The 24,874-nt window shown below is 39.7% G+C and overlaps 1 protein-coding gene, 1 long non-coding RNA gene and 1 other non-coding gene across 3 annotated transcripts; all 3 read left to right on the top strand.

Annotated features, from left to right (window-relative positions):
- The first annotated feature begins 2,969 nt into the window (after window positions 1-2,969).
- Window positions 2,970-3,753, top strand: LOC121254083 (transcription factor IBH1-like). Its single transcript, XM_041154045.1, has one exon. The coding sequence runs from the start codon at window positions 3,249-3,251 to the stop codon at window positions 3,480-3,482; it is 234 nt and encodes a 77-aa protein (XP_041009979.1). The 5' UTR covers window positions 2,970-3,248; the 3' UTR covers window positions 3,483-3,753.
- A 2,472-nt stretch (window positions 3,754-6,225) lies between these two features.
- Window positions 6,226-23,375, top strand: LOC121256374. Its single transcript, XR_005938979.1, has 3 exons — window positions 6,226-6,471; window positions 15,585-15,589; window positions 23,363-23,375. It is a non-coding gene; the product is annotated as an uncharacterized LOC121256374 (long non-coding RNA).
- On the top strand, window positions 17,629-17,735 carry LOC121256822. The gene has a single exon (XR_005939112.1). It is a non-coding gene; the product is annotated as a small nucleolar RNA R71 (small nucleolar RNA).
- Window positions 23,376-24,874: the final 1,499 nt, after the last annotated feature.

The following is a 24,874-nucleotide window of genomic DNA, read 5'->3' as shown; positions in this document are numbered from 1 at the left end:
ATGGAAGGTTGTAGGTTAGTGGACCTCAAGGGCCCCACCCCCACCCATATCATCATCATCGTGTAACCCCTACAAACAAGTTGATGATCATCATCATATATATTGTGCATATATATATATATATATATATATATATATATAAGTGCAAACTATGAAAATCATTCATGATGACCTCTTTAATTTTGATTCATGTTGGCTACATTCTATATAGGATGATTAAGTTTATATATATGGGACATCCACGAAGGAGACAATGCATACGACCCCGCCGGCACTTGAAACTACCCGAGAAATTGACCCTTCATGACCACCCTATATATATCTCATGACTCATGTCCACAACCGGCCATGAGCTATATATAATAGGCCAGCCCTCCGGCAGACATGCCTGCCTGCCCTAGCCATCCCTTAATTTAAGAGGATACCACTAAGTCATGTCCCGCCTCGATCGAGTTGTCCAATAAACTTATCTTTTTAACTCACGAAGGGAAATGACAAAAAATCAAACAAAACCCTACTTAACATGCATGGCATTAATTAATGTAATTCTTAACTTCGTTTTTGTGGGGTGATTTTTTATGATCAATTATCAACGAATCCTAATTAGTAAGATCGAAAGGAATTCATGAAATAAATATGTGTATGTGTGTATATATATATATATATATATATATATATATATATATATATATATATATATATATATATTCTCCATGTCAAGAATGTCAACGGTGGCACTCAATATTTCTCAGCTCACAGTATAGGTGCATCATGTACATACCCATATATATATATATATATATATATATATATATCATGTATATGATTAGCTAACAGCATGCTCGATCTGTGAAAGATAAAATGCATTATTATTCATCATGTTCACGTACGTGTACATGTCGTTTTGTGATTATGTGATTTTCACGATTCATTTATATATATTCATGAGAGTCGTTATCAAGCCTCACATGGGCATGGGTTTTCAATGTCCTCGTGAACCCCTGGAACTTTCTGAGGGCATGAAGTAGGGGACCGCCTACTTCTTCCAATCTACATTAACACGTACAGCTTCGATCGATCGATCTGCCGACTGCTACTTCTATGTAATTCTTAGGTGTTCCATCGCTTCCACTTTTGGTGTCTAGCTAGTTTGTGTGATTCTTATAGTTATAAGCTTGGCTTGCAAGGCTAGCTTGGCTTTGACAATCGACTTCTTTCTTTTCTCTGGTCACTTGCTAGCTATAAATTAACCGATCATGGATCGAGCTTTGAATAATCAATCATGAGTCTAATGTTTGAAACCAAGCTTACATCATGAATATACATACTATTTTCATTGTGCATGGTTTCTCTACTTCCCAAGATATATATAAATATATATATATATATATATGTATGTATGTGTGTGTGTGAATAAAAAAGTAGAGATCCATATCAATCCTTTTTGAGTACTATCAAATCTAAAAACCAAATCCTAACAATAATGCGTGTGGTGCATAAAATAATTATCTTTTCCTCATTATTTATAAGACCAAATTAAAGCAACACGCTGCCCATACCGTACTTCTTCGATCTTCTATTTATTAGTTTATTTATGCTTCCATTCGTGGTTGATTTCCATTACTACTAATCAAAATAAGAAGAATATTTTATTTATTTTTTAGAACAAAAGGGATGTTTCCTCAATCATTATGTGCCAAAAATAATAATATAAATAAAATTAATATGCAGCTTGGAGGTGCGATCTGAAGTCATGCCAAATTATAGCGCGCGCGCGCGCACACATATATATATATATTCAGACCAAGTTTGAACTATATCAATGGAGACTCAAATTTGAATTCAAACTAAAGTTCACACCCAACCCAAGTCATGTGATCTTCTAACATCCCCTCAATTAATCTGATGCTTAGATTAATATACGGGTGATTAATATTAGTACTCATGATCATCATCATAAATTTTATTATCCTTAATCATGCTTATTGATACGACATATTCAATACAAGAAAATTACTTATTTGTGGTCAGTTATTTTCTACGAAAATGACTATTTCCTGCTAAAATGAGTTTGTTTTCGTAGCAAATAGTCATTATCGTACAAATAATCCCTCGACCACAAATGTTTGTTTTTTTTTGTAGTGATTTTAAATATCTTTATATATCAACTATTTAAATGAACTGTCATATAAAATGTGCTAGTGTATTAGTACATATGATTAAGAATTAAAAAAATTAAAATGAAGAATAAAATTGACACATAAAGCTAGCAAACAAACCAATAGCACAGCAAAATATTTCCTAACTTATGATTTTAGAGCCATAAAAAAGAATGAATTCAAAGTTTTAATCATTTCCCACTTTCCCAAGACAGGCAAACACCATCTAATTGGTATGGTACACAATTCATAATTCTGTTTTGGACAATCTAAACGGAGAAAACTGTTGAAGAACAATGAATTTAATGGTCAAAAACCTCTTTAATTACGGACCAATAAGCTCTGAGATTTGGAAACCCGAGGGTTGGACTTGGACATCATGATGAACCACAAACTGATCATTAATTACTATACCCCATGTACGTGACATGTAATGAAACCTTGACTGTGGCACGTGTGGACAGTAATTTACTAGTTGGTCCCAACAAAATCCAATCAGATGATGGATTATCCACCGTGTGATCTAGTGGTTTTTTGGATCTAAATACGTGCGGCCGGAGGGGCCCCGGCCCGGGGGGGGGGGGGGGCCAAAACTGTCGTCGGGATTCGGGGATTACGAGGACAGATACTGTAAAGTGTAAAATGTAACAGTAGTAGTAATGGCTGGCGTGAGCATCCGAGCGAGCTGTCATACATGTGCATGGTTTTATCGATCAATCCCCTCCAAACCCTCACAAAACGACAACAAAATTGAGCGTGTGTTGCGAGTAGTGAAATTCTTCAAAAATTTCTTCATCGTCCAAAAGCCATGGGCACCCAAAAAGAAAGAAAGAGAGAAAGTGAAAAAATAAAAAGAAAATATGTAATTAGCTCGGCTCACATGGCCCCGTCCTATAACTCCCAACTCCCACACCTTTGTCTTTCCCATTCATTTATAGCTCTATCACTTCTTGCTTGCTGTTCACAGCTTCGATCGAACGCATTTCTGATCGTCTCTAGAAAAGGAAAGAAGTTTTGGGGATAATATTTTAGGTTCTTGAGCTTCTAATTGTTTCTTTGAAGGCCAGTACGTACTTGTAAATTAAGGCAATGGGTTCTAAAGCATTAATTTCCAAGATGAAATGTAGGAGATCCTCGAGGCAGAGGCGGGCTGCTACTCGACGTTGGGCTGTGGAAATGAAGATGAAGAAGCTGCAGAGTCTGGTTCCGGGAGGGCAATGTTTGAAGCCGGATCGACTCTTTCTTCGTACTGCAGATTATATCCTGCATTTGAGGCTGCAAGTAAACCTGTTGCAAGCTCTTTCCAAGATTTATAAACCATGATCGAGTTTATATATATATATATATATATAATCATTGCTACTCTATTAATTAAGACATATATTTAAGGTGTACTGAAAATGCCATGCCATTAATTATCTTGAGTCGTAGTTTCTTTGTTTCTGCTTGTGTTGGGTTATATCACCTCATGTCTATGCTTTTCAGCATTCAGAAACTCCCAATTTCAAGGGAATGTTAATTGTAAGTTTCATTTCTCTCTCTCTCTCTAGTCTCTCTCTCTCTCTCTCTCATTAATATGGTTTTTGTTTTCTCATTTGTCTTAAACCACATGAAGGGAAATCGGTTGGGTACATTTTTCTTCTGGGTTTCAAAAGTTTGACCCTTTGGTCCTATAACTTTGTTATCAGTCTCCTGTCTCATCTATTGACTGCAAGCCTTCAGCTTGTTTAATCTGGAGTACACATGATTTTTGGCTCTAGCTAGGTACATACATAACACCTTCCTGAAAATCTAATTCCCATTTTATTAAAAATTGCAACTTTACTTTAAATTAAGTACGAATTAGGGGTTTTGTTTCCTGTGATTTATAAGTACTTGAAATTAATATTCAACACTACAAACTCAGCATGAATTATATGAATGTAAATTCAGGTTATATGCATTAATTGTTCCTATGACAGATAGATCTACTTTTGAAAAGTCATCCATTTATCAGTTGCTTACTCTCTTTTCTGTTCTTTCCAAAACCCGTCTCGTGATTCTTTTTTCATTTTCTTTTTCTGATACCAAAAAAAATTAATTACAAGAAGAGGTACGTACGTACGTAGGGCCACTAGTATTTTACTGCCTTACAGGTATTAAACTTTGCCAATTATTTGTAGTTTATGGTTTTGAATGCATAGTTTCATCATTTCTTGAACTTTCTTTTTACTTTTCTTGGTATCACGAGTTAATTTCTTTCTGTTGGTGCACTTTGGTATTAATGCCACATGCATCCACCAAAAACAAAAATTAATTTGAACTTCGTATAATTATTGACAAAATTATAACTAGTCTTAAGTACTGCCAATATATAATATTGCAAGCTGAAAAAAATAGTTTCAATATCTCTAATATTCTCTTGGACGAGGTGTCGAAAGTAAAACTCTACCTCGTTTATTTTTACAGATGAGATGAAATGAGACGAGTTGAAATAAAAGTTAAAAAATTGAATAAAATATTGTTAGAATATATATTTTTTAATACTATTATTGTTTTGAGATTTGAAAAAGTTGAATTGTTTTATTTTATTTTGTATGAAATTTTGAAAAAGTTGTAATAATTAGATTAGATGTGTTGTGAAAACAAGGTTAAAATTTAAAAACTATAAAAATAGAAAAATAAGAAAGAAAATAAAATAAATGGGAAACTGTAAAATTAATAGGCTCTCGAAACACCACTCATTTTAAAGTTGCCATGCAGTATTGTATCCTAATTTATTAATATTGACTACTAAGATTGGGTATATATACATGAACGTGCACCATGATCTGTTAATTAGTTTTCTCTATCTTAATTAATGACCATAACTTAATACGATGCAAATTAATTATTAGTACTTAATTGTGTTTAAATTAGAGAGTTAAGTAATAGTTTTAATTAGTATTAATCTTAGGCCGGGTCATATATATATATATATATATATTACAAAAGATCAGATGATATATAGTGCGTAAATTTTGGGTTTAATGTAATTAATTTTCGATATAGAAAAATTGAGTCTCATCTTTGTTTAACGGTAACCATGCACGCATCACTATATCAACAAAGCACACAAAATAAACTTAATTGGTACATTGAATGTGTGTGGGTGTGCATCTTGAGAGAGAAACTTCTAAAGTGGCTAGCTGAAGGGAAGTTCTTCGGGAATTTCCCTCTGATCTCTCTCTCTCTACCTCCATTAATGGTTACAGCATTAGAAACCTGGCGTTTTACTCTAGTACGTACTTGGTTTGCTTGAAAGCTAGCCATATACGGTAGTACTACTCCCATGCATGATCTGATCTATGGCTTATCATGCTGCATGCAGATAGCTAATGATCCATTATTAAAACATATGTGAAACTAAACATGAATTGAGAATCAAGCAAGTCGGGTAGGATTTTCAGCTGGGGTAATTTAATTCTATTCAATTTGGGCATTTGACTACATGATTTATTGGGTACAACTTTTATTTTATTTGAGTAGTAGTACTGGATCACCAACTAGTTGATGTTGGAGCTAGCTAGGCCGGCCTGGTAAAAGCATGACGAGATTATTGTGTCTTGTTTTATAAACAAGATAGTATTATATATATATATATATATATATATATATATATATATATCATGATCAAGATCAGAAATCAGAACGTACAAAGATAAATTAGAAAATCTAATGAACTGGATGTGTATCCAAATCATGGATGGACAAATCATATTTCTTTGATCGATGTACATTTTACATTCAAAGTCGAGGTTTTAATTATATATAATCTCCAATTAAATTAATTTTGCGCAAAGAGTTTGTACAAATTTTGGATGGTTTCGCAAGTTCTTATACCGCATATTGCTCTTTGATCTTATAATGATCTAAAGTACTACAAAATCAATCCATAGTCTCCCACATCAGGAATACGTACAGTGCATGTTAAGTAACGATCATCATCAAGGGAAATAATTTACATTTTCATTAAAAAAGAAAAAACTATTTATATATATATATATATGTGTGTGTAAGTATGTATATATATTATATATGAAAGCCACTTTGGAGCGGTCTGGCTGTTTTTACTGGAGAAGCAACCCTCCTATTATGAGTTGCCACATCAAATATCACACCAAATACAAAATAGATGCACCCACAGCGAATCACAAACCTAGGTAACCAGAGCCCCTCCCTTCTGTCTCGATTCGATTCCAAACTCATCATCGTACACCGATGTGGATTTTTTTTTCAAGCGTTGTGCATCATCATTGTTTTTCTCCTCTTCCCATTTGAATTTCAAATCGGCGTTTCGCCTTACTTTGGACGGAAAAACAAACAAAAACTGGAAAATAAAGGGCTACACTGGAAGTTTGAATAAAGGGAAGTTTCGCCATACGTTTTGCAACGCACCAAAATGCACTGGAAGTTTGAATTTTATCTTAGGTTAATTGTAGTAATTTCACCCTTTTCCAGCCCTTTAATATATGTATTATAAATATCTATATAGACACACACAGCATGATGTTTTGCATGCAATGGTCCTCCTCAATCGAGATCCACCAACGTTAGACCATACATACAGTTGGTGTTGTGAGAGAGGCCGTTCCCAGGGCGAGGCCGAACCACATGGGCCCAACCCACAAGGCGCTGATGGGTCTAAAGGTAGCCCAGCAATAGGACATCGGTATGAAAGGATAGGATGGGCCAGGCCGAGAAGGGTGAGGTCGACCAAGGAAGCCCAGAAAGAAACAGCAAAGTCGCACATGCAAGATGTGGATCCCTGAGTAAGAGGGCCTAACACCACTACTAACTGACAATTTACAAACACAGGGTCAGAGACAACCTTCGTCCCTGGACACCAACAGCTGGACAGACCTAAAAGGTGGACGCGCTAGGTCGAGACCAAGTCCCTTTTAATGAAGGTCGGGGACGGACACCCCACAACGTGAGCCCTGGACTATCAACAGTTGCCAGGATTAAGCATGGATAACCTATCGTGGGGCAGAATGTCGGAAAAGGGCACGACTTGAGTACAGAGCAACATCACCACAATCAGCTTGCTAGGGGACCACCCCAACCAGGTATATACCCCCGTCATGGGGGTAAAAAACTCTCTAAGTACTTCATTTGAGCTCCCTTAAATCATAGATTGAAAACCCAAACTAACTTAGGCATCGAAGGTGTCTCAACACCCCAAGCCCCCATTCCTCCATATTTACAGGAATAGATCGACCCATCACGTAATTGCTCTGGCTGCGAAGCACGACATCAATAGTGGCATCGTTTGTGGGATTTGTCTGATAAAAGTGTTTCCTTTGCATGCCGGAAACGAAGCGTTCCTAAACCTTGCAGACAGAAGAAGATAAGTCCAGAACGATGGAAGCAAGACTCACCGAAATGGGAGACACAATAAAGAAGCTGATGGAGGAGGTGGGAGCCTTCCGACAAGAAAACGCTGCATTACGAAGAACCAATGAAGAACTGGCAGGAGGAACAGAACCCAACCACAACGAGCACGTCGAATCACAGCGCGCCCCAGAGGTTGCTACGGCCGTAGAAAAGAGATGCAGGATACACCTCGAGCTTCGGGAGCTCGGGGACAAGTACAAAGAGATGGCCAGGCGAATGGGCACCTCATCCTCTGTAAACAAGCTGATCACTTGCACAGATCTACCGTATAGCGTAGAAGTCATGGTCATCCCTCTCCTGCCCAAGTTCATGGTCCCCCAGATGGACATGTACGATGGGTCCAAGGACTTGCTGGAACACTTGGAGATGTTCAAAGCCCACATGACCCTTCACGGTTTTCGGGAGAGGTTGCATACCGAGCCCACTAATGCTAAAAGGGACAGCGAGGGCCTGGTTCTGATCCCTACCACTAGGGTTTGTTGAAAGCTTTGGCGAGCTGGCCCGTCTCTTTCTAACTCAGTTTATGGCAAGTCGAAAGATGAGGCACCGGGCTGCCTACCTCCTAAAGGTAAAACAATGCGATGATGAAAGCGTTAAGGCATACCTCTCCCGATTCAATCTGGAGTGTATGAATACAGACGATCAAGATGAAAAGATCACCCTGACGGCCCTACTGGGGGGAATATGGCTGCAGAATCCGTTCATGATTGAGATAGCACGAAAGACCCCAACGATGTTGAAAGAGTTCATGGACCGATCCGACGGTTTTATCAACGCCAAGGAAACCTTTCAGGCTTTGACAGCCCCCCGAAAAACTGAGCTAGAACAAGCGAATAAGAAAGCCATAAGGCAGAATAGCGGAGCAAACCACCAAAGGAACAAGTAGGGCATGCAGGAAATCAAGTGAAGGAATGAGGCACCATCTCGGGTGCATGGCGGACCACATGTGCATATGAGTATGGCTGTGGAAGGTGAACGAGCCCCGAGTTCACGGGAGGAACCTCAACGGGGTCAGTAGAATCACAAATACTGCACCTACCATCGAACAGACCAGCATAGGACCAAGGTCTACTATACACTGAAATTGAGGATGGAAGAGCTAGGGAGTCTGTTGGACCAGCTACGCTAGGAGGACAAACGGCCAGCTCGACAAGCAAATGACCGCTCGAGGCCCTGGCAGAGTGAGAGCCTGAGGAGACAAAGGGCAAGAAAGAGGGCCCAAAGGAGCCCATGACGTTGGAGCCCAGTTAGGACGGATAGCCTAGTAGGGGGATATGCGGGAGGAGGGCCCACCTCATCGGCACGAATGGTCCACTCCTGTGGAGCTTGGTACAAGGAAGTATTCATGATGGGGAGGATAGCCACTAGTGCCAAGAGACATACAGGGGGAGCCGTCATAATGTTTAGCGAGAAAGACGAAGAGAACATCCTCCACCCCCATGACGATGCCTTGGTAGTCACCTTGTAGCTCACCAACTTCACAACGCGGAGAGTCTTGATTGACAACGGCAGCTTGACAAAAATCCTATCCTGTGAGGCCTTCATTAGGATGGGAATCAAGCTTGACGAATTGCACCCAGCCTCGATGCTACTTAAAGGTTTCACAGGGATATCATCCAGCCAATAGGAGCTATTACCCTATCCATCACGGCCAAGGCCCCCAAAACTTCAGCCACAATGGTTGACTTCCTAGTGGGAAGGGCACAGTCCTTGTACAACGTGATATTGAGTCGCCCGACCCTGAATAATCTAAAGGCAATGGAGTCCACATATCATCTCAAGATGAAGTTCCCTACAGACTCGGGGTTGGGCGAAATTCGAGGCAAGCAGGTGCTGGCTTGGGAGTGTTACGCAGGAGAGTTAAGACATGATAGGAAGGAATTCAAGACGGTCAAAGAAGCAGGGGAGGCTGCGGGACCGCCCCCACCACTGACTTTAGCCAAATGGGATAAGAGGTCCGAGACGAACAGGCACTAGGGCAGGCAGAGCCGAATGAACCATTGGAGCTGGTTTCCATAGACGAACGGAGGCCTGAGCACAGCGTACGGGTTGGGACCAAAATAGCTCTCGATTTGAGGCAGGTCATGAAGCGACTCCTTATCGAGCATCAAGATGTTTTTGTGTGAAGTCAGGAAGAAATGCCCTGGATCGATAACATGATTGTTGTGAAATTCTGCAAGTGCACGAAATTGTAACAAGTAATATAGTGATAAAGAAGAACGTCAAACCCACAAGGACTATTTACTTATTAACTATTGAAATTGTTCTAATTCTAAGTTATTTGAAAAACAAGAAAAGTGGTGGGTTTTGAATTTGAAAAATAAAAACAAATGAAATTAAATAAACAAATAAAGAATTGATCAAACGCTCAAAAAGAATAAGATTTCACCCAAGAAGAAAACACTAAGGCATCCAACTCACCTAACTGATCCAATCTCAAATCCTAACCATACAATCAATCAATTCTCATCCTATTTGACGGCGAAATATTCTAATGTATCTAAGACCCTCTCTCGAGTAGAATTAGAATTACCCAACATACGATAACCTGTGATATATCTATGTGAATTTAAAAGCATTTGAGAACATTAAGATTGATAATATTTTACATAAAAGCCACACAAATCACATTGACACATTCCTATTTTTCGTTCAATTCATAGCATATATTATACGAAGCTAAACTACATGCATCATCTCTCAAATTAACATGCACAACAAATCACTCAACTATTGACTAGATAATTGAAAGTATTAAACTCAATAATGTATACTCAAAAGGAATGAAAAAATTATGATCACATAGAAATAAGATTCAGAATTGTCATTGAGAGGTTACATCGTAGCTTTAACAATATAAATTAGTTCATAATAGAATCAAAACAAACCATAATGATTCTAGAATTCATAATGAAAATTGTACAAAAAGAATATGAAAGATTTAAGAAGAAAATTGTATGTAGATTGAGAATCTCAATCGTCGTCAAACTCCAATTCGACCTCCATCTTCTTCTCTTTTTTTTTTCCAAGCTTTGAATTCCTCTACAACGGTGAAAAACTCGTTTTCACAAGGTTCTGGTCGTCCTCCAAATTTCTCTCCTTTTCCAAAAACATGATTCTCAATTCGGTTGTTTTTCAACCCCTGACTTAACGCGCTATTTTCTCTATTAAGATGTTAGTTTTCGGTCAAGTCTTAAACATGAAAGTTATAGAGTTTTCTCTTAACTTTCCGTAGACACTTAGATTGCCCTTATTGGAGTTCTTTAGCAAAATTTATGCACCAAATACTGAAAGGTATTTTAGGAATTTCAAGAAATGAGTGTTTCCTATTCTCTTGATGACTACTTCAATTTCCATGACTCCTTCAATTTATTTGCTCTTAAATAATAATAAATAAAATAAATAAATAAAAAATCTAATAAATAAGAAAATTAAACACAAACTAGCATAAAATTAAGAGTAAAAGTATGACAAAACGTATATAGAAATTAAGCACATCAAACACCCCTAAACTTAAGATTTGCTAATCCTCGAGCAAAAAGAAAACAAAAAAGAAAAATTAAACAAATAGAATAAGTTGATTTCTCACAATGATTGCCTCATGGATTGCATAAAGAAATTGATTCAAAGAAAAGTCTAAACATTTAACAAGCTTTTAGATTAATTCAAGAGCATGCTTAGGTTTACAAGGAAACCTTTGAGTGTGTATGTGTGTGTGAGTAACCAATCTCAACTTGCTACTCTATTAATTCAGATCAATTTATGCAAACTCAATTGAATTATGATTGATCTCTATGAGAATAAGCTTCTCGAACTTCATATGCCTATTTTTTAAATCCACTCTCCACTAATGTAGTACAAACACACCACCAAAAATTAAAACGTCTTAATAAAAGCTAGTAATGTTCGGCTTAGGGTAATGGCAAAAGAAAAAAAAATGGTATAAAATTCAAAGCAAGAAAACTCAACACAAACTTCACCAATGAAGATAGAGACAAAGTTTTACATTTACTTCCTAGAGCAACTTACAAGCAATTTATTCATCTAATTTTTTTTATATATTTTTTTCTTTTCTTTCTTTTACTGTCAATCCACAACCTCCAAACTTTTTATTTTTTGGACTTGGGGTTGTATTATTTACACACATATATTTTTATAATAGAATAACAAAATTTGCTCTTGCTCTTCTAACTCTTTAACAAACCTTTTCTCTTATCCAATGACTAAGCAAATAACAAATTTTCTTGAAAATAAAAGTAGGATGAGTGTTTATTGGTTAAAAGGTGTGGTTAATATGAGTTATTGAAAGAAAAATGGCCAATGTGTTTAAGGCTCAAAGGGGTGACTAGAGATAGATAATTAGGATAGGCTAAAAAAGCTCAAACATTCCCAAGATGGCCGAGATCATTTCTCTAGTGGTGTGCTGCCTAGGATTTCGCCTCGAGAGATTATCAAATATGTTCTAGAATTCGGTGAGATCTTAGAAAATATCTAATTCACATAAATATACTCTAAGCCAACAAAGCAACTTATTGATCATTGTATTGTGCAAAAGCGCTCAAAGGAATTCAAATAAATCAAGCTACCACAAGAATTAAGCACAAAATAAGAAAAACTTAGCATTTTTCCAAAATCCAACTCAATTTCAATCAAGTAATATCATATGCTTGTGATCGTCAACCCAAAAACAAAACAAAAGGAAAAGAAAATATTTTTGTGATTTTCAAAATCTTTAAATATATATATATATATATATTTGTAAAAATAAATAGATACTCCAAAATAAATGACCCCTACCCCCAAACTTAATGAACACATTGTCCACAATGTGAAGAATCAAAAGAGATGAAAAATTAAAAGGATAAAAGTAAACTTTCCTGAAAATATTGCATTAGTGTAATAATAGATCTAGATAAGTGTTATAGAAGTGCTATGATTAGTCTAGAGTAGAGAACAACATTGGAGGCAGTCATTTGGGCGCTGCGGCACTGGCTCTCGGGTGTGTATGCCTGGGTGTGTTTCAATGGAGTGTTGTGGCAGGCTCTTCTAGTGCAACCGCGAGGAGCTGCCCTTCTTTTTTAAGCAAACTTTTTTTAAGCACATGAAAAAGAAAAATTTGCAAAGTGAGAGCATGAAAAATAAAATAAAAGTGAAATAATCAGAAAAGTAAAATAAAATAATGGAAAGAAATCTGGATTGCCTCCCAAAAAGCGCTTGGTTATAGTCTTTAGCTTGACGTTTTTTTCTTTGAATCACCTATCAAGCAAATCAATTGAAACTTTTTACTTGTTGAAATCTCCTTTAAAGTAGGGCTTTAGACGTTGGCTATTAACTTTGAATGTGCCTTTTGAGTCGTTAGAAATCTCAATAGCACCATATGGGAAAACTCTTGTTACTGTGAATGGTCCGGACCATCGGGATCGTAATTTTCTGGGGAAGAGGTGAAGTCTAGAATTATAAAGAAGAACTCTTTGGCCAACTTCAAAGTTTCTCTTGAGAATGTGTCTATTATGCCATCTCTTGGTTCTCTCCTTCTATATGTGAGCATTCTCATAGAATGCATGCCGAAACTCATCCATCTCGTTGAGTTGTAATATCCTCTTCTCACATGCTGCCTCCATGTCAAAATTAAGAGTATTGGTAGCCCAATAAGCTCTGTGTTCTAACTCCACCAGTAAGTGACATGCCTTCCCGAAAATTAGACAATATGGGGACATACCAATTAAAGTCTTAAAGGCTGGCCAGTATGCCCATAGTGCATCGTCTTATTTTTTGGACCAATCTTTCCTTGAGTTGCTCACAATTTTCTCTAATATTCATTTCAACTCTCGGTTGGAAATTTCTACTTGTCCACTAGTTTGAGATGGTACAGAGTGGCAACCTTGTGTGTAACATCATATTTGCTCAAGAGTGCCTCAAATTGCTGGTTACAAAAATGTTTTCCCCCTTCGCTAATTATTGCTCTTGGAGTTCCAAATCGTGTGAATATCTACTTTCTCAAAAAATTCATCACAACTTTAAAATCATTTGTAGGGAAGGCCAAAGCCTCTACCCATTTGGAAACATAATTTTTAACTACTAAAATGTATTGATTAGATAAAGGAATGAATGGCCCCATGAAATCTATGCTCCAAATATCAAATAGCTCAACTACAAGTATATTATTTAATGGCATTTCATTTTTTCAGGAAATATTACCAATCCTTTGACATTTATCAAGAGAAGAAACAAAAACATTAGTATTTTTAAAAATGATGGGCCAGTAAAAACCTAATTGGAGCACTTTAGCCACCGTTTTTTCACTCCATGGTGCCCACCAAGCTCTAATGAATGGCAATATCTTAGGATCAACTCTATATCTTCCTCGGGTACACATCCCCTAACCACTTGATCACTATAATGCTTGTAGAGAAAAGGTTCCTCCCAACAGTAGTGTTTGGCCTTCGAAAAGAATTTCTTTCTTTGTTAGTTTGTGAAATCCGGATTGATCACAGTGCTTACCAAATAATTTACATAATCTGCATACCAAAAAACTTGTGTTAGAGATAAAACAAAGAGTTGTTCATCTAGGAATACCTCATTTATTGGAGAAAATGGGGCTCCCTCTTTGGTTGTACGCTCAAGTCTAGAGAGATGATTAGCGACTTGATTCTCAATTCCTTTTTTGTCTTTGATCTCCAAATCAAATTCTTGTAGCAGTAAAATCCACCTAAGTAACCTTGGTTTAGCTTCATTTTTAGCTAACAAGTATTTAATAGCAAAATAATCAGTGTAAACAATTACTTTGGACCCAATTAAATATGATCTAAATTTATCAAAAGCAAAGACCATGGCTAACAATTCTTTTTCCGTAGTCACAAAATTTAATTGGGCATCTATCAAGATAAGACTCGCATAGTAGATAACATGGAGAATCTTGTTCTTCATTTGTACAACTACAACTCCTATTGCATAATCACTTGCATCACACATTAATTTAAATGGTAGGGCACAATCCGGTGCACAAATTATTGGGGTTGAACTTAGCTTCTTTTTCAAAAGTGCAAATGCCTGCAAACAATCATCGGAAAAGGTTAAATGGAGTATCTTTGACTAAAAGAGAACAAATGGGTTTAGTAATTTTAGAAAAATCATGAAGTAATTTTAGAAAAATCATGAATAAAACGACGATAAAACCCCTCATGTCCCAAGAAACTTCTCACGCACTTGACCATGCTAGGTGGAGGTAATTTTTCGATGATCTCTGCTTTGACTCAATCTATCTCGATGCCCTTGGAAGAAACTTTATGCCCAAGTACAATTCCTTCCTGCACTATAAAATGACATTTTTTCCAATTATGAACAAGTTTAGTTTCTTCACATCTTTGTAGAACTAAAAATAAATTATTTAAACAATTATCAAATGAAGAACCAAAAGACAAAAAAATCATCCATAAAAATTTCAATAAACTTTTTCACCATAATCGAAAAAATGGCCATCATGCATCATTGAATGTGACCGGAGCATTGTACAAACCAAAGGGCATCCTTTGGTAGCAAATGTTCCATATGGGCAAGTGAAAGTGATTTTTTCTTGATCTTCCGGTAAAATTTGGATTTAATTGTATCCCGAGTATCCATCGAGGAAACAATAATAAACATGACTGGCGAGTCATTCCAACATTTGATCAATGAAAGGGAGTGGAAAATGATCTTTTCATGTGGCATCATTGAGCTTGCAATAGTCTATGCAAACGCTCCAACCCGTGACCGTTCTTGTTGGATGAGTTCATTATTTTCATTCTCTACTACCGTCACTCCTCCCTCTTGGGCATTACTTGCACCGGACTTACTTGTGAGCTATTAGAAATAGGGTAAATAATTTTAGTATCCTACAATTTGAGAACTTCTTTTTTTACAACTTCTTGCAAGTTCAGATTAAGTCTCCTTTGTGGTTGCACCGTAGGCTTATCATTTTCTTCCATTAAAATCTTGTGCATGCAAAGTGAAGGGCTTATCCCTTAATGTCAGCTATAGTCCATCCCAAAGCTTGCTTGTGAGCTCTCAAAACTCAAAGTAACTTCTCTTCTTCAAGACCTGTCAAATATAAAAAAATTATTACGGGTAAAGAAGAATCACGTAAAGAAATATATTTAAGATGAGAAGGAAGAGGTTTGAGTTCTAAAGAAGTGCCCTCAATAATGGATGGTTTTTGTGGAGTAGTGCTTTCGCCCAATGTTATGTTTTCCGGCTTCTCTTTAGGCAAGTAAAATGGAGATGCTTCTAAGTAGTATGCACAATTGCTTATCTTGGAATTCTTGAAATCGGTAGCAATGGATTGAACAAGACATGCCTCAAGTTTTCCTTAGGATAACTCTTCAAAATTTTCTATCACAAGTTCATCAATCACATCTATGTTGAAGCATTTATCGGTTATTGACGGATATTTTATTGCATCAAATACATTAAATGTAACTTGTTCATCTTGCACCCGTAGTATTAGTTTCCCTTGTTGCACATCTATGAGAGTTCTTCCCGTTGCTAAGAATGGTCAACCAAGAATAAGTGGGGTTTCTCGATCTTCCTCCATATTTAAAACAATAAAATCTGGAAGAAAAATAAACTTGTCGACTTTAACAAGATCATCCTCTACTATGCCTCTTGGTTGTTTTAATGGATCGGTCTGCCAATTGAAGTGAAACAGTAGTGGCCTTGACCTCTCCTAGCTCCAATTGCCTAAAAATAAAAAATGGCATCAGATTTTTGCTAACACCTAAATCACACAAAACTTTTTCGAAATAAGAGTTTCCAATGGTGCAAAGAATAGTAAAACTCCATGGATCTTTAAGCTTTGGTGGCAACTTATTTTGTAAAATAGTGGTGCACTCTTCGGTCAACATCACGGTCTCATACTCTCCTAATTTCCTCTTATTTGATAGAATCTCCTTCATGAACTTCACATAGCTAGGCATTTGTTCCAAGTCATCTGCAAAATGAATGTTAATATGTAACTTTTTAAAGACATCAAGGAATTTAGAAAATTGTTTATCTTGCTTATTTTTCTGAAGTCTTTGAGGAAAAGGTATAGGAGGAACATAAGAAGAAGTAAGAGAAGAAGACTCGAGAGGATTTCCCGAGTTTTTAACTATTGGGCTCGGAACAGGGATGGGCGCCATAGCCTTGGATGTGGGGCACTACGGCCTCGGTGTCTCGGCATTCAGAATTGGGACGAGTGCGGCAGCCTTGAGTTTCCGATGCCACAACTCTCACAGCCTGCTCCTCTTTTCTGACATTTTGCTCTTTCTCTTGTAAGTTAAGCCCATTTCCACTTCTTAAAGTAATGACCTTCACTTGCTCTTTCGGGTTGTTTTCTGTGGTGCTTGATCCTTGAGGCCTTTCAGACATTAATTTTTCCAATTGACCAACCGTCCTTTCAATGCTCCACATAGTGTTCTCATTGTTCTTTAGAGCAATGTCATGATCTTGAAATCTATCATCCACCTTGACCATAAATTGTGCCATTACCTCCTCCATATTCGGCTTTTTCTCTTGTTGTTGATTTTGAAAACCCTGTGGAGGCTTAGCAACATTTTGGGAGTTGCACCATGAGAAATTTGGGTGGTTTCGCCATCCCAGATTGTTAGTGTTGGAATGAGGATTGTTTTGTAGTTGGAAATTCGACACAAAGTTTGCTTGCTCTGAACTATTGTTGGCAAATGGATTTCCCACTTGACAATCTACCCCCATAAGATTCCCTGCACAAAATTCACAAATTGTATTAGTAGATTAAATGGAACTCACATTGATATTGTTTAATTTCTCAGATAAAGTTGCAACTTGAGCAGCTAAAGCAAAAAAAAAAAAAAAAAAATCAATTTCTTGAACTCCCTGGGTTCTTTTTGGTGTCACTCGATCCACTGGCCGTTGGTAATTGTTGGTTGTCATCTCCTCCACCAACTCATATGCGTCTTCCGGTGATTTCTTCATCAAAATCCCTCCAGCTACCGCACCAATCATTATACGTGGTGTAGGCTACAAACTATTGAAAAAGGTTTGCACTTGAATCCAAACAGGAAGTCCATGATGTGGGCACTTTCTAAGCAATTCTTTATACCTCTCCCAAGCTTCACAAAGTGACTCCAAATCAAATTGGACAAAAGTGGTGATATAATTTTTCATCTTCACGGTTTTTGCTGGGGAAAGAACTTTGCTAGAAACTTTTTAGCCAAATCATCCCATGTAATTATGGTTAACGGTGGAAGTGAGTTTAACTGTGCATTTCCCTTGTCTCTAAGGAAGAATGGAAAGAGTCTCAATCTAATAGCATCATCAGAAACTCCGTTATATTTAAAAGTATCACATAACTCCAGAAAATTAGCTATGTGAGCATTTGGATCATCATGTGGCATGCCACTGAATTGCACCGTTGAGGCCACCATTTGAAAAATATATGGCTTTATCTCATAGTTATTGGTTTAAATGACAGGCCGTCAAATGCTAGAAGTAGCTCCGGTGACCAAGGGGACAACATAATCTCCCAAAGTCTTGTTTCCAAGTTGATCTTCCATTGTTTCGATTTGGGTTGTGGAATCCTCCTTCTACTCCTTGTTCAAACGATGAAGGGCGCATTCAATTTCAGGGTCAAAGGGTACTAAATCCAAGTTTGGAGTATGTCTCATACACAACTCTGGGAACCTGAAAAGAAAAATGAAAACAAAATTAACAATTAAGACTAAGATTAAAAAAAAATCAAATTAATCTAGAACTAGTTATGAAATTTCGCAATTGCACAAAATCGTAACAAGTAGTATAGTAATAAAGAAGGATGTCGAACTCACGAGGACTATTTACCTATTAACTATTGAAATTATTCTAATTCTAAATTATTTGAAAATCAAGAAAGTGGTGAATTTTGAATTTGAAAAATAAAACAAATTAAATTAAATCAACAAATGAAGAATTGACCAAACACTTAAAAAGAAAAAGATTTCACCTAAGAAGAAAATACTAAAGCACCCGACTCACCTAATCAATCAATTATCATCCTATTTGCCGACAAAATATTCTAACATATCTAAGACCATTTCTCGAGTAGAATTAAAATTACTCAACATACGATAACCCGCGATATGTCTATGTGAATTTAAAAACATTTAAGCACATTAATATTGATAATATTTCACATAAAAGCTGCACAAATCACGTTGGCACATTCCTGTCTTTCATTCAGTTCATGGCATACATCATACGAAGCTAAACTATATGCATCATCTCTCGAATTAACATGCATAACAAATCACTCAACTATTGGCCAGATAATTGAAAACATTAAACTCAATGATGTATATTCAAAATGAATGATAAAATTGTGATCACATAGAAATAAGATTCGGAATTAGCATGAAGAGGCTACATTGTAGCCTTAGCAATAAAAATTAGTTCATAATAGAATCAAAACAAACCATAACAATTCTGCAATTCATAATAAAAATTATACAAAGAGAAGATGAAAGAGTTAAGAAGGAAACTATATGTACCAGTGGCTGGTCAACTGAATTTTTGAAGAACAGATTGGCTGAAATATGGAGGTATAAATGAACGACCTACTAGTCAAAAGCAAGAGACCCGAACAACATTTTCTTGATCTCCGGGAGGTTTTCACAGTATTGCAACACTACCAAATGAAGCTCAACCCATTGAAGTGTGGATTCAAAGTTGAGTTTGTAAAGTTTTTGTGTTTCATGGTCTCCGGATGGGGAATCGAGGCCAACTCGGAGAAAGTTGAAACAATAGTGGGAATGCCCCCCCGCGCGCCAAGCAACCTTCATGAAGTGCAGAGGCTCGTGGGGTGACTGGCAGTCTTGAACCACTTCATCATCTGATCAACTGACCGATGTCTTCCCTTTTTCAAAGTCCTAGGAAAGCACAAGAATGAGACATCGACTACGACTAGGTGTTTGATGAACTAAAGGAGTACCTGGCCCACCTGTCACTTCTCAGCTAGACCAAACCAGACGAAAACTTGAACGTATACCTAGTCGTATCGCCACATGCCTTGTCCGCCATACTGATCTAGATGCAGAGGTAGGACTACGACTCGTCTATTACACAAGTTAGGCATTCCATGGAGCCAAAGCAAGATACCCACGAACGGAGATGTTAGCGTTCGCATAGGTGGTCGCTGCAAGAAGGCTAAGGTTGTACTTTCAAGCCCATCTGATGACGGTGCTCATCGATGTCCACTCAAAAAGATCTTGTAGAAGCCAACACGTCTGACCGGTTGATGAAATGGGAAATCAAACTAAGCGAGTTCGATATAGAGTATCTTCATCGCACAATGATTAACGGACAGGTTGGAGGGGGTGTAAGGGTTCACCAATTTCCAAGAAGAAATACAAGTTGCACCTCGGGGAAAGCCTTGGCAGGGGGTGTAAGGGTGCACATTGTCACCGAGCTCGAGGAGGAGTACGATTATGCGATAAAACTCGCCTTCAAGACAACCAACAATGAGGCTGAGTATGAGGCACTACAAGCAGAAATGTCGGTGGTCAGGCTACTGGGAGCCGCCAAAGTCGAAGTAAAAGCCGATTCCCAAGTAGTGTTCAGCCAGGTGCTAGGAGAGTTCACCACGAAAGGCGAAAAACCTTCAGCAAGAGGGCGAGGAGTGCGACCTTTTTTTTATACTTTCGTATCCAGCAAATTCCAAGAGTAGAAAATCAAAAGGCAGACCGGTTGGTAAGGGCCACCTCAGGACAAGAAGAGCTCCCTCTTCCCAAACATACCGTGATCCAAACAATCGATGTCTCAACTGTCGGGATTGAGGTGTCAGTTATCTCCTCGGCACCACCCGAGCAGGCCCAGACATCATAAAGTTCCTTAATGAAGGTGACATCCCAGACGACCAGGAGGAGGCGCGAAGGGTTAGGAACAGAGTTATGTGGTTCACGTTATTGGGAGGAGTTCTGTACAAAAGGGATTTCTCCGAACCCTTCCTAAGGTGCATCTCGCCAAAAGAGGCCAAGTATGTATTGGCAGAAATACATGATGGAATCTACAGGAAACATTCGAGGGAAAGAGCGTTGACCGCAAGAGTAACACGGGCAGGGTACTATTGGCCCCACTCCCTCCGAGACACAGAAAGCTCGGCGAAGAAGAGCCCAAAATGCAAAGAACATGCACCCGTGTCAACTGCCCACCAAAGGAACTAACGTCGATCATCTCTTCGTGGTCTTTCACACAATAGGGGTTGGACTTAATTGGGCTATTTCCCATGGCCAAAGGCGAGGTAAAAGTCCGTAGTCGTGGTGGTCGATTATTTCACGTAACGGGTTGGAGCAGAGGCATTGGCAACCATCACAGCCCATGTCATCACAAAGTTCTTATGGAAGTCGGTAGTCTGCCTGTTTGGCATCCCCTAAAGCTTCATATCGGACAATGGTCAGCAGTTCAATTGTTTACATTATCGGGAATGGTGCACGGAGTTATGAATCAAGGTCAAGTATTCCTCCCCGAGACATCTGCAGTCCAACTTATAAGTCAAGGCGGCCAACAAAACTTTATTGGGCATCTTAAAGAAAAGGTTGTGAGAATAGAAAGGAAGATGAGCAGAAGAGCTCCCGGGGGGTGCTATGGGCCAACCAAATGACTATCAAGACCCCCACAGGAGAGACACATTTTGCCCTCACCTATGGAAGCAAGGCAGTGATCCTAGTGAAAATAGGAATGCCCACTTACCGAGTCCAATACTTCGAACCAGACCTCAACGATGGGAGATTAAAGGAAAACCTAGACCTCTTGGAAGAGAGATGACAAGAAGTTTGCAATGCAAACGGCAAACAATAAGAGAAAGGCGGAGCAATACTTCAACAAACGGATTAGGCCATACTCTTTTAAAGTAGGGGACCTAGTGCTGAAGTAGACCAAAATGACCACCTAGGAAGAGGGAAAGTTAAGGCCCCGATGGGAGGGGTCATACATGGTAACAGCCAATGGTAGGCCTGGCTCTTTCTGCCTCAAGGACGATAGGGGCCACGAACTCCCCTACCCGTGGAACACTGAGAACCTTAAGAAGTATTTCGCCTAGAAAGCATAATCTTACCTATGAATGTATCAAATGTGTTTTACGAATGAAGAAGTATGAACGTTCACTTTGTCTCATCTTTGTCAGAACTAGAAGCCGAGCCCCTAGACTAGCCACGAAGAAGTGGTCAGACCAGAGCATCCCAAGCTCTGCCCAAATGGCCAATCGGACACAAGTCTCTCGACTTGCTGACCTTCATGATCGATAAATCGAGTCCCTAGACTCACCACGAAGAAGTGGTCGAGCCAGAGCATCACAAGCTCTGCCCAAGTGCCAATCGAATACATCTCAACTTGCTGAACTTTGTGAATGATAAGCCAAGTCCATTGACTGGCCACAAAGAAATGGTCGGGCTAGAGCATCTAGAGCTCTGCCCAAGTGGCTAGTCGAACACAAATCCCTCAACTTGCCGAACTTCATGAACGATAAGCTAAGTTCCTAAACTCGCCACGAAGAAGTGGTCAAGCCAGACCATCTTGAGCTATGCCCAAATGGTTAGTTGGACACAAGTCCCTTGACTTGCCGACCTTTGCAACCGATAAGTCGAGTCCTTAGACTCACCACAGAGAAGTGGTCGGGCCAAAGCACCCTGAGCTCTACCCAGATGACTAGTCGGACACAAATCCCTTGACTTGCCGAACATCGTGAATGATAAGCCGAGTCCCTTGACTCGCCACAAAGAAGTGGTCAGCCCAGAGCATCCCTAACTCTGTGCATGTGACCAATCGGATACAAGTCCCTTGACTTGCCGAACTTCATGAACGATAAGCCGAGTCTCTGGACTCGCCAAGAAGAAGTGGTTTACCAGAGCATCCCGAGCTCTACCCAAGTGGCCAGTCAGACACAAGTCCCTTAACTTTTCAAATTTTGTGAACAAAGTCCTTATACTCGTCACGGAGAAGTGGTCGGGCCAGAGCATCCCGAGCTTTGTCCAAGTGGCCAATTGGACACAAGTCCCTTGACTTGCTGAACTTCGTGAACAGTAAATTGGGTCCCTAGACTCACCAAGAAGAAGTGGTCGGGCCAAAGCATCCCAAGCTCTGCTCAAATAGCCAGTCAGACACAAGTCCCTCTACTTGCCAAACTTTGTGAAATGAAAGGAAATGCGTAGAGATAAGAGAAAATACACAGGCAAGAGGCACGAAGTCCATATAATATAGATAAAGGCATTACATCAAGCGGCCTTACAAGGCGCAGAGAGAGAGATAGAGAGGAAAAAAAGAGTCTGAACAAGTGCAGCTATCAAGGTGAAGGAGGGGCATCTGGGAAGGTGAGTGGCAACACGTCCTTCCCAAAGATCCTGACAAATGCAAAGGCTCGGGGTTCAAGCTCAAGGGAAGCCAAATTCAGAGTGCTGAGATCGATCGCAGGGTGCTCTCGTATATAGTGTCTTAGCCACTCAAGACCCTCTTTGTAGCCATACTCCCAAGGCCTCCTCCCAAACAGCTCTAGCACCCTTGATCTAGGACATGATCGCTCCCTAGTAGGTGCAACTAGATGCCATGCTAGACTCCATGGCTGAGATACGAACATCTCGGGCCAGGATGGTGTTGGTTGTAGCTACCAGCTTCATTTCCAAGGAGCGAGCCTAGGCCTCGTGTTGCTATACAAAGACTTTCTAGCGACGGACTGATCGGGTCAGCTAGAAGTGCTTGGATAACTGCCCAAGCGCCACCCAGCGTCCGAGGCATGCTCCTTAAGCAACTAGTCCCTTTCTCGCCTCCGCAAGTCCCGCTAAACCCCAACGCGCTCGTTCTTGAGACGCATGCACTTCGACGTGACTTGGAAAAGCTCCTCCTTGGTCCTGCCCAACTCACGCTCCATAAAGGCCTTCTCGCCTCAGAGCTCCTTGCCCCTCTCCTGCAAGAGCCTATTATGCTCCCTCAATGTGTCCAAGTCCTTTACCAGGGCGTTGCATTCAAGGGTCACCTTCTCCACCTCCCGGATCACCTTGAGAACCTCCATACGGGCAAGAAGTGCTAGGGAGCATAGTGCCTTGTTTTCCTCCTTGAGCTCCCCACGCTCCTCTACGATCATACCGACCAATTAGTCCGCAGCCTCCAGCACAAGCAATGTTAAAAGGAAAAACTTTTTAGAGTATTGAACAAAATACAAACAAAATATACCTAGGGGAAGAGGGGCCTTAACCTCTTAGCCTCCCGGTCAATTACTTCAGCCTTAGCTCTCTCGAAACCCGAACCTATCTTCTGGGCCCCCTCTATCCCAGCATATGGGGACGGCCTGACATCCCCCAATTGCCACGAAGGCCCAAACGCGCCAAGGGCGAATTCAAAGGAGAGGCATGCATCACGATCACCCGGTACTTCATTGACGTCATTGACTCTCGTTCGCTCAGGCGTTGGCTACAGCAACACGTGCTCCTCAAACGCAGCAGGCTCCAAGAAGGTTCCTCAATCGTTAGGGGCACTTATTCGATTTTGAGGCGGCATCTACCCCAGGAATGCCTGACTCGCCCGCAGTGGGAGACTACAGCCCTGCCTCATCTGAAGCCAAGTAGGGAGCCAACGTCTGTCTACGAGAAGTGGCCAAAGGTAGGTGATGGGATAGACAAGCGGTCATCCCTTAACTCCATGATAAAGGGAGAAGTTGGCCCGGCCTCCTCTCGGTCAATCGGCCTGGGACCAGTAGTAGAAAAGGGAGCTTCCATTACAATGGTCAGAGGAACAGGGTGCTCCAGTGAAAGTGATCCTTCGAATGAGGGGAACGACTTGACCTCCAATGTAAGCCTACGGGGTGCGAGTTTGATAAAGGCATTCGAAGGTCTTCATCACCTTCCTCCTCAACAACAGCATAACCCGAGGTCGACGAGGCCATGGGCGGCAAGAACCAGGGGGCACTGCTCCTCACTGGGATCTCATTGTAGCCAAACCGTTCGCCACCCCAGGGAACAGGGCGGAAATGAGAGCCCTAGCCTCACTCCCAGATGCCCCACGAATGTTGTCGCAGCCTGCCTAACCCCGCTTCTCTCTATCCCCAGCCACAGGAGAGTTAGAATGGTGTTTCTGACCCTGGGGCAAATGGGAATCCTTCAAGAAATCCCAACCCAACACATATAAATGGTCGAGGACAGGAACCTCACGATGTTGGCTTCAGTTAACACCATGTTGGTCTCGATGTCAATGGGGTGGGCCGCCACCCTAGCTTGCACAGCTGCCAGCCTGGCCTCCTCTCTTCAGTTCAGCATGATGGACAAGTTCTTTCTGTTGGGCACATATGACCA

This window comes from Juglans microcarpa x Juglans regia, chromosome 3D (genome assembly GCF_004785595.1).
Source record: "Juglans microcarpa x Juglans regia isolate MS1-56 chromosome 3D, Jm3101_v1.0, whole genome shotgun sequence".
Lineage (NCBI taxonomy): Eukaryota > Viridiplantae > Streptophyta > Magnoliopsida > Fagales > Juglandaceae > Juglans > Juglans microcarpa x Juglans regia.
The sequence above is the reverse complement of the archived record's forward strand: the minus strand, read 5'-3'. Positions and strand labels throughout refer to the sequence as shown.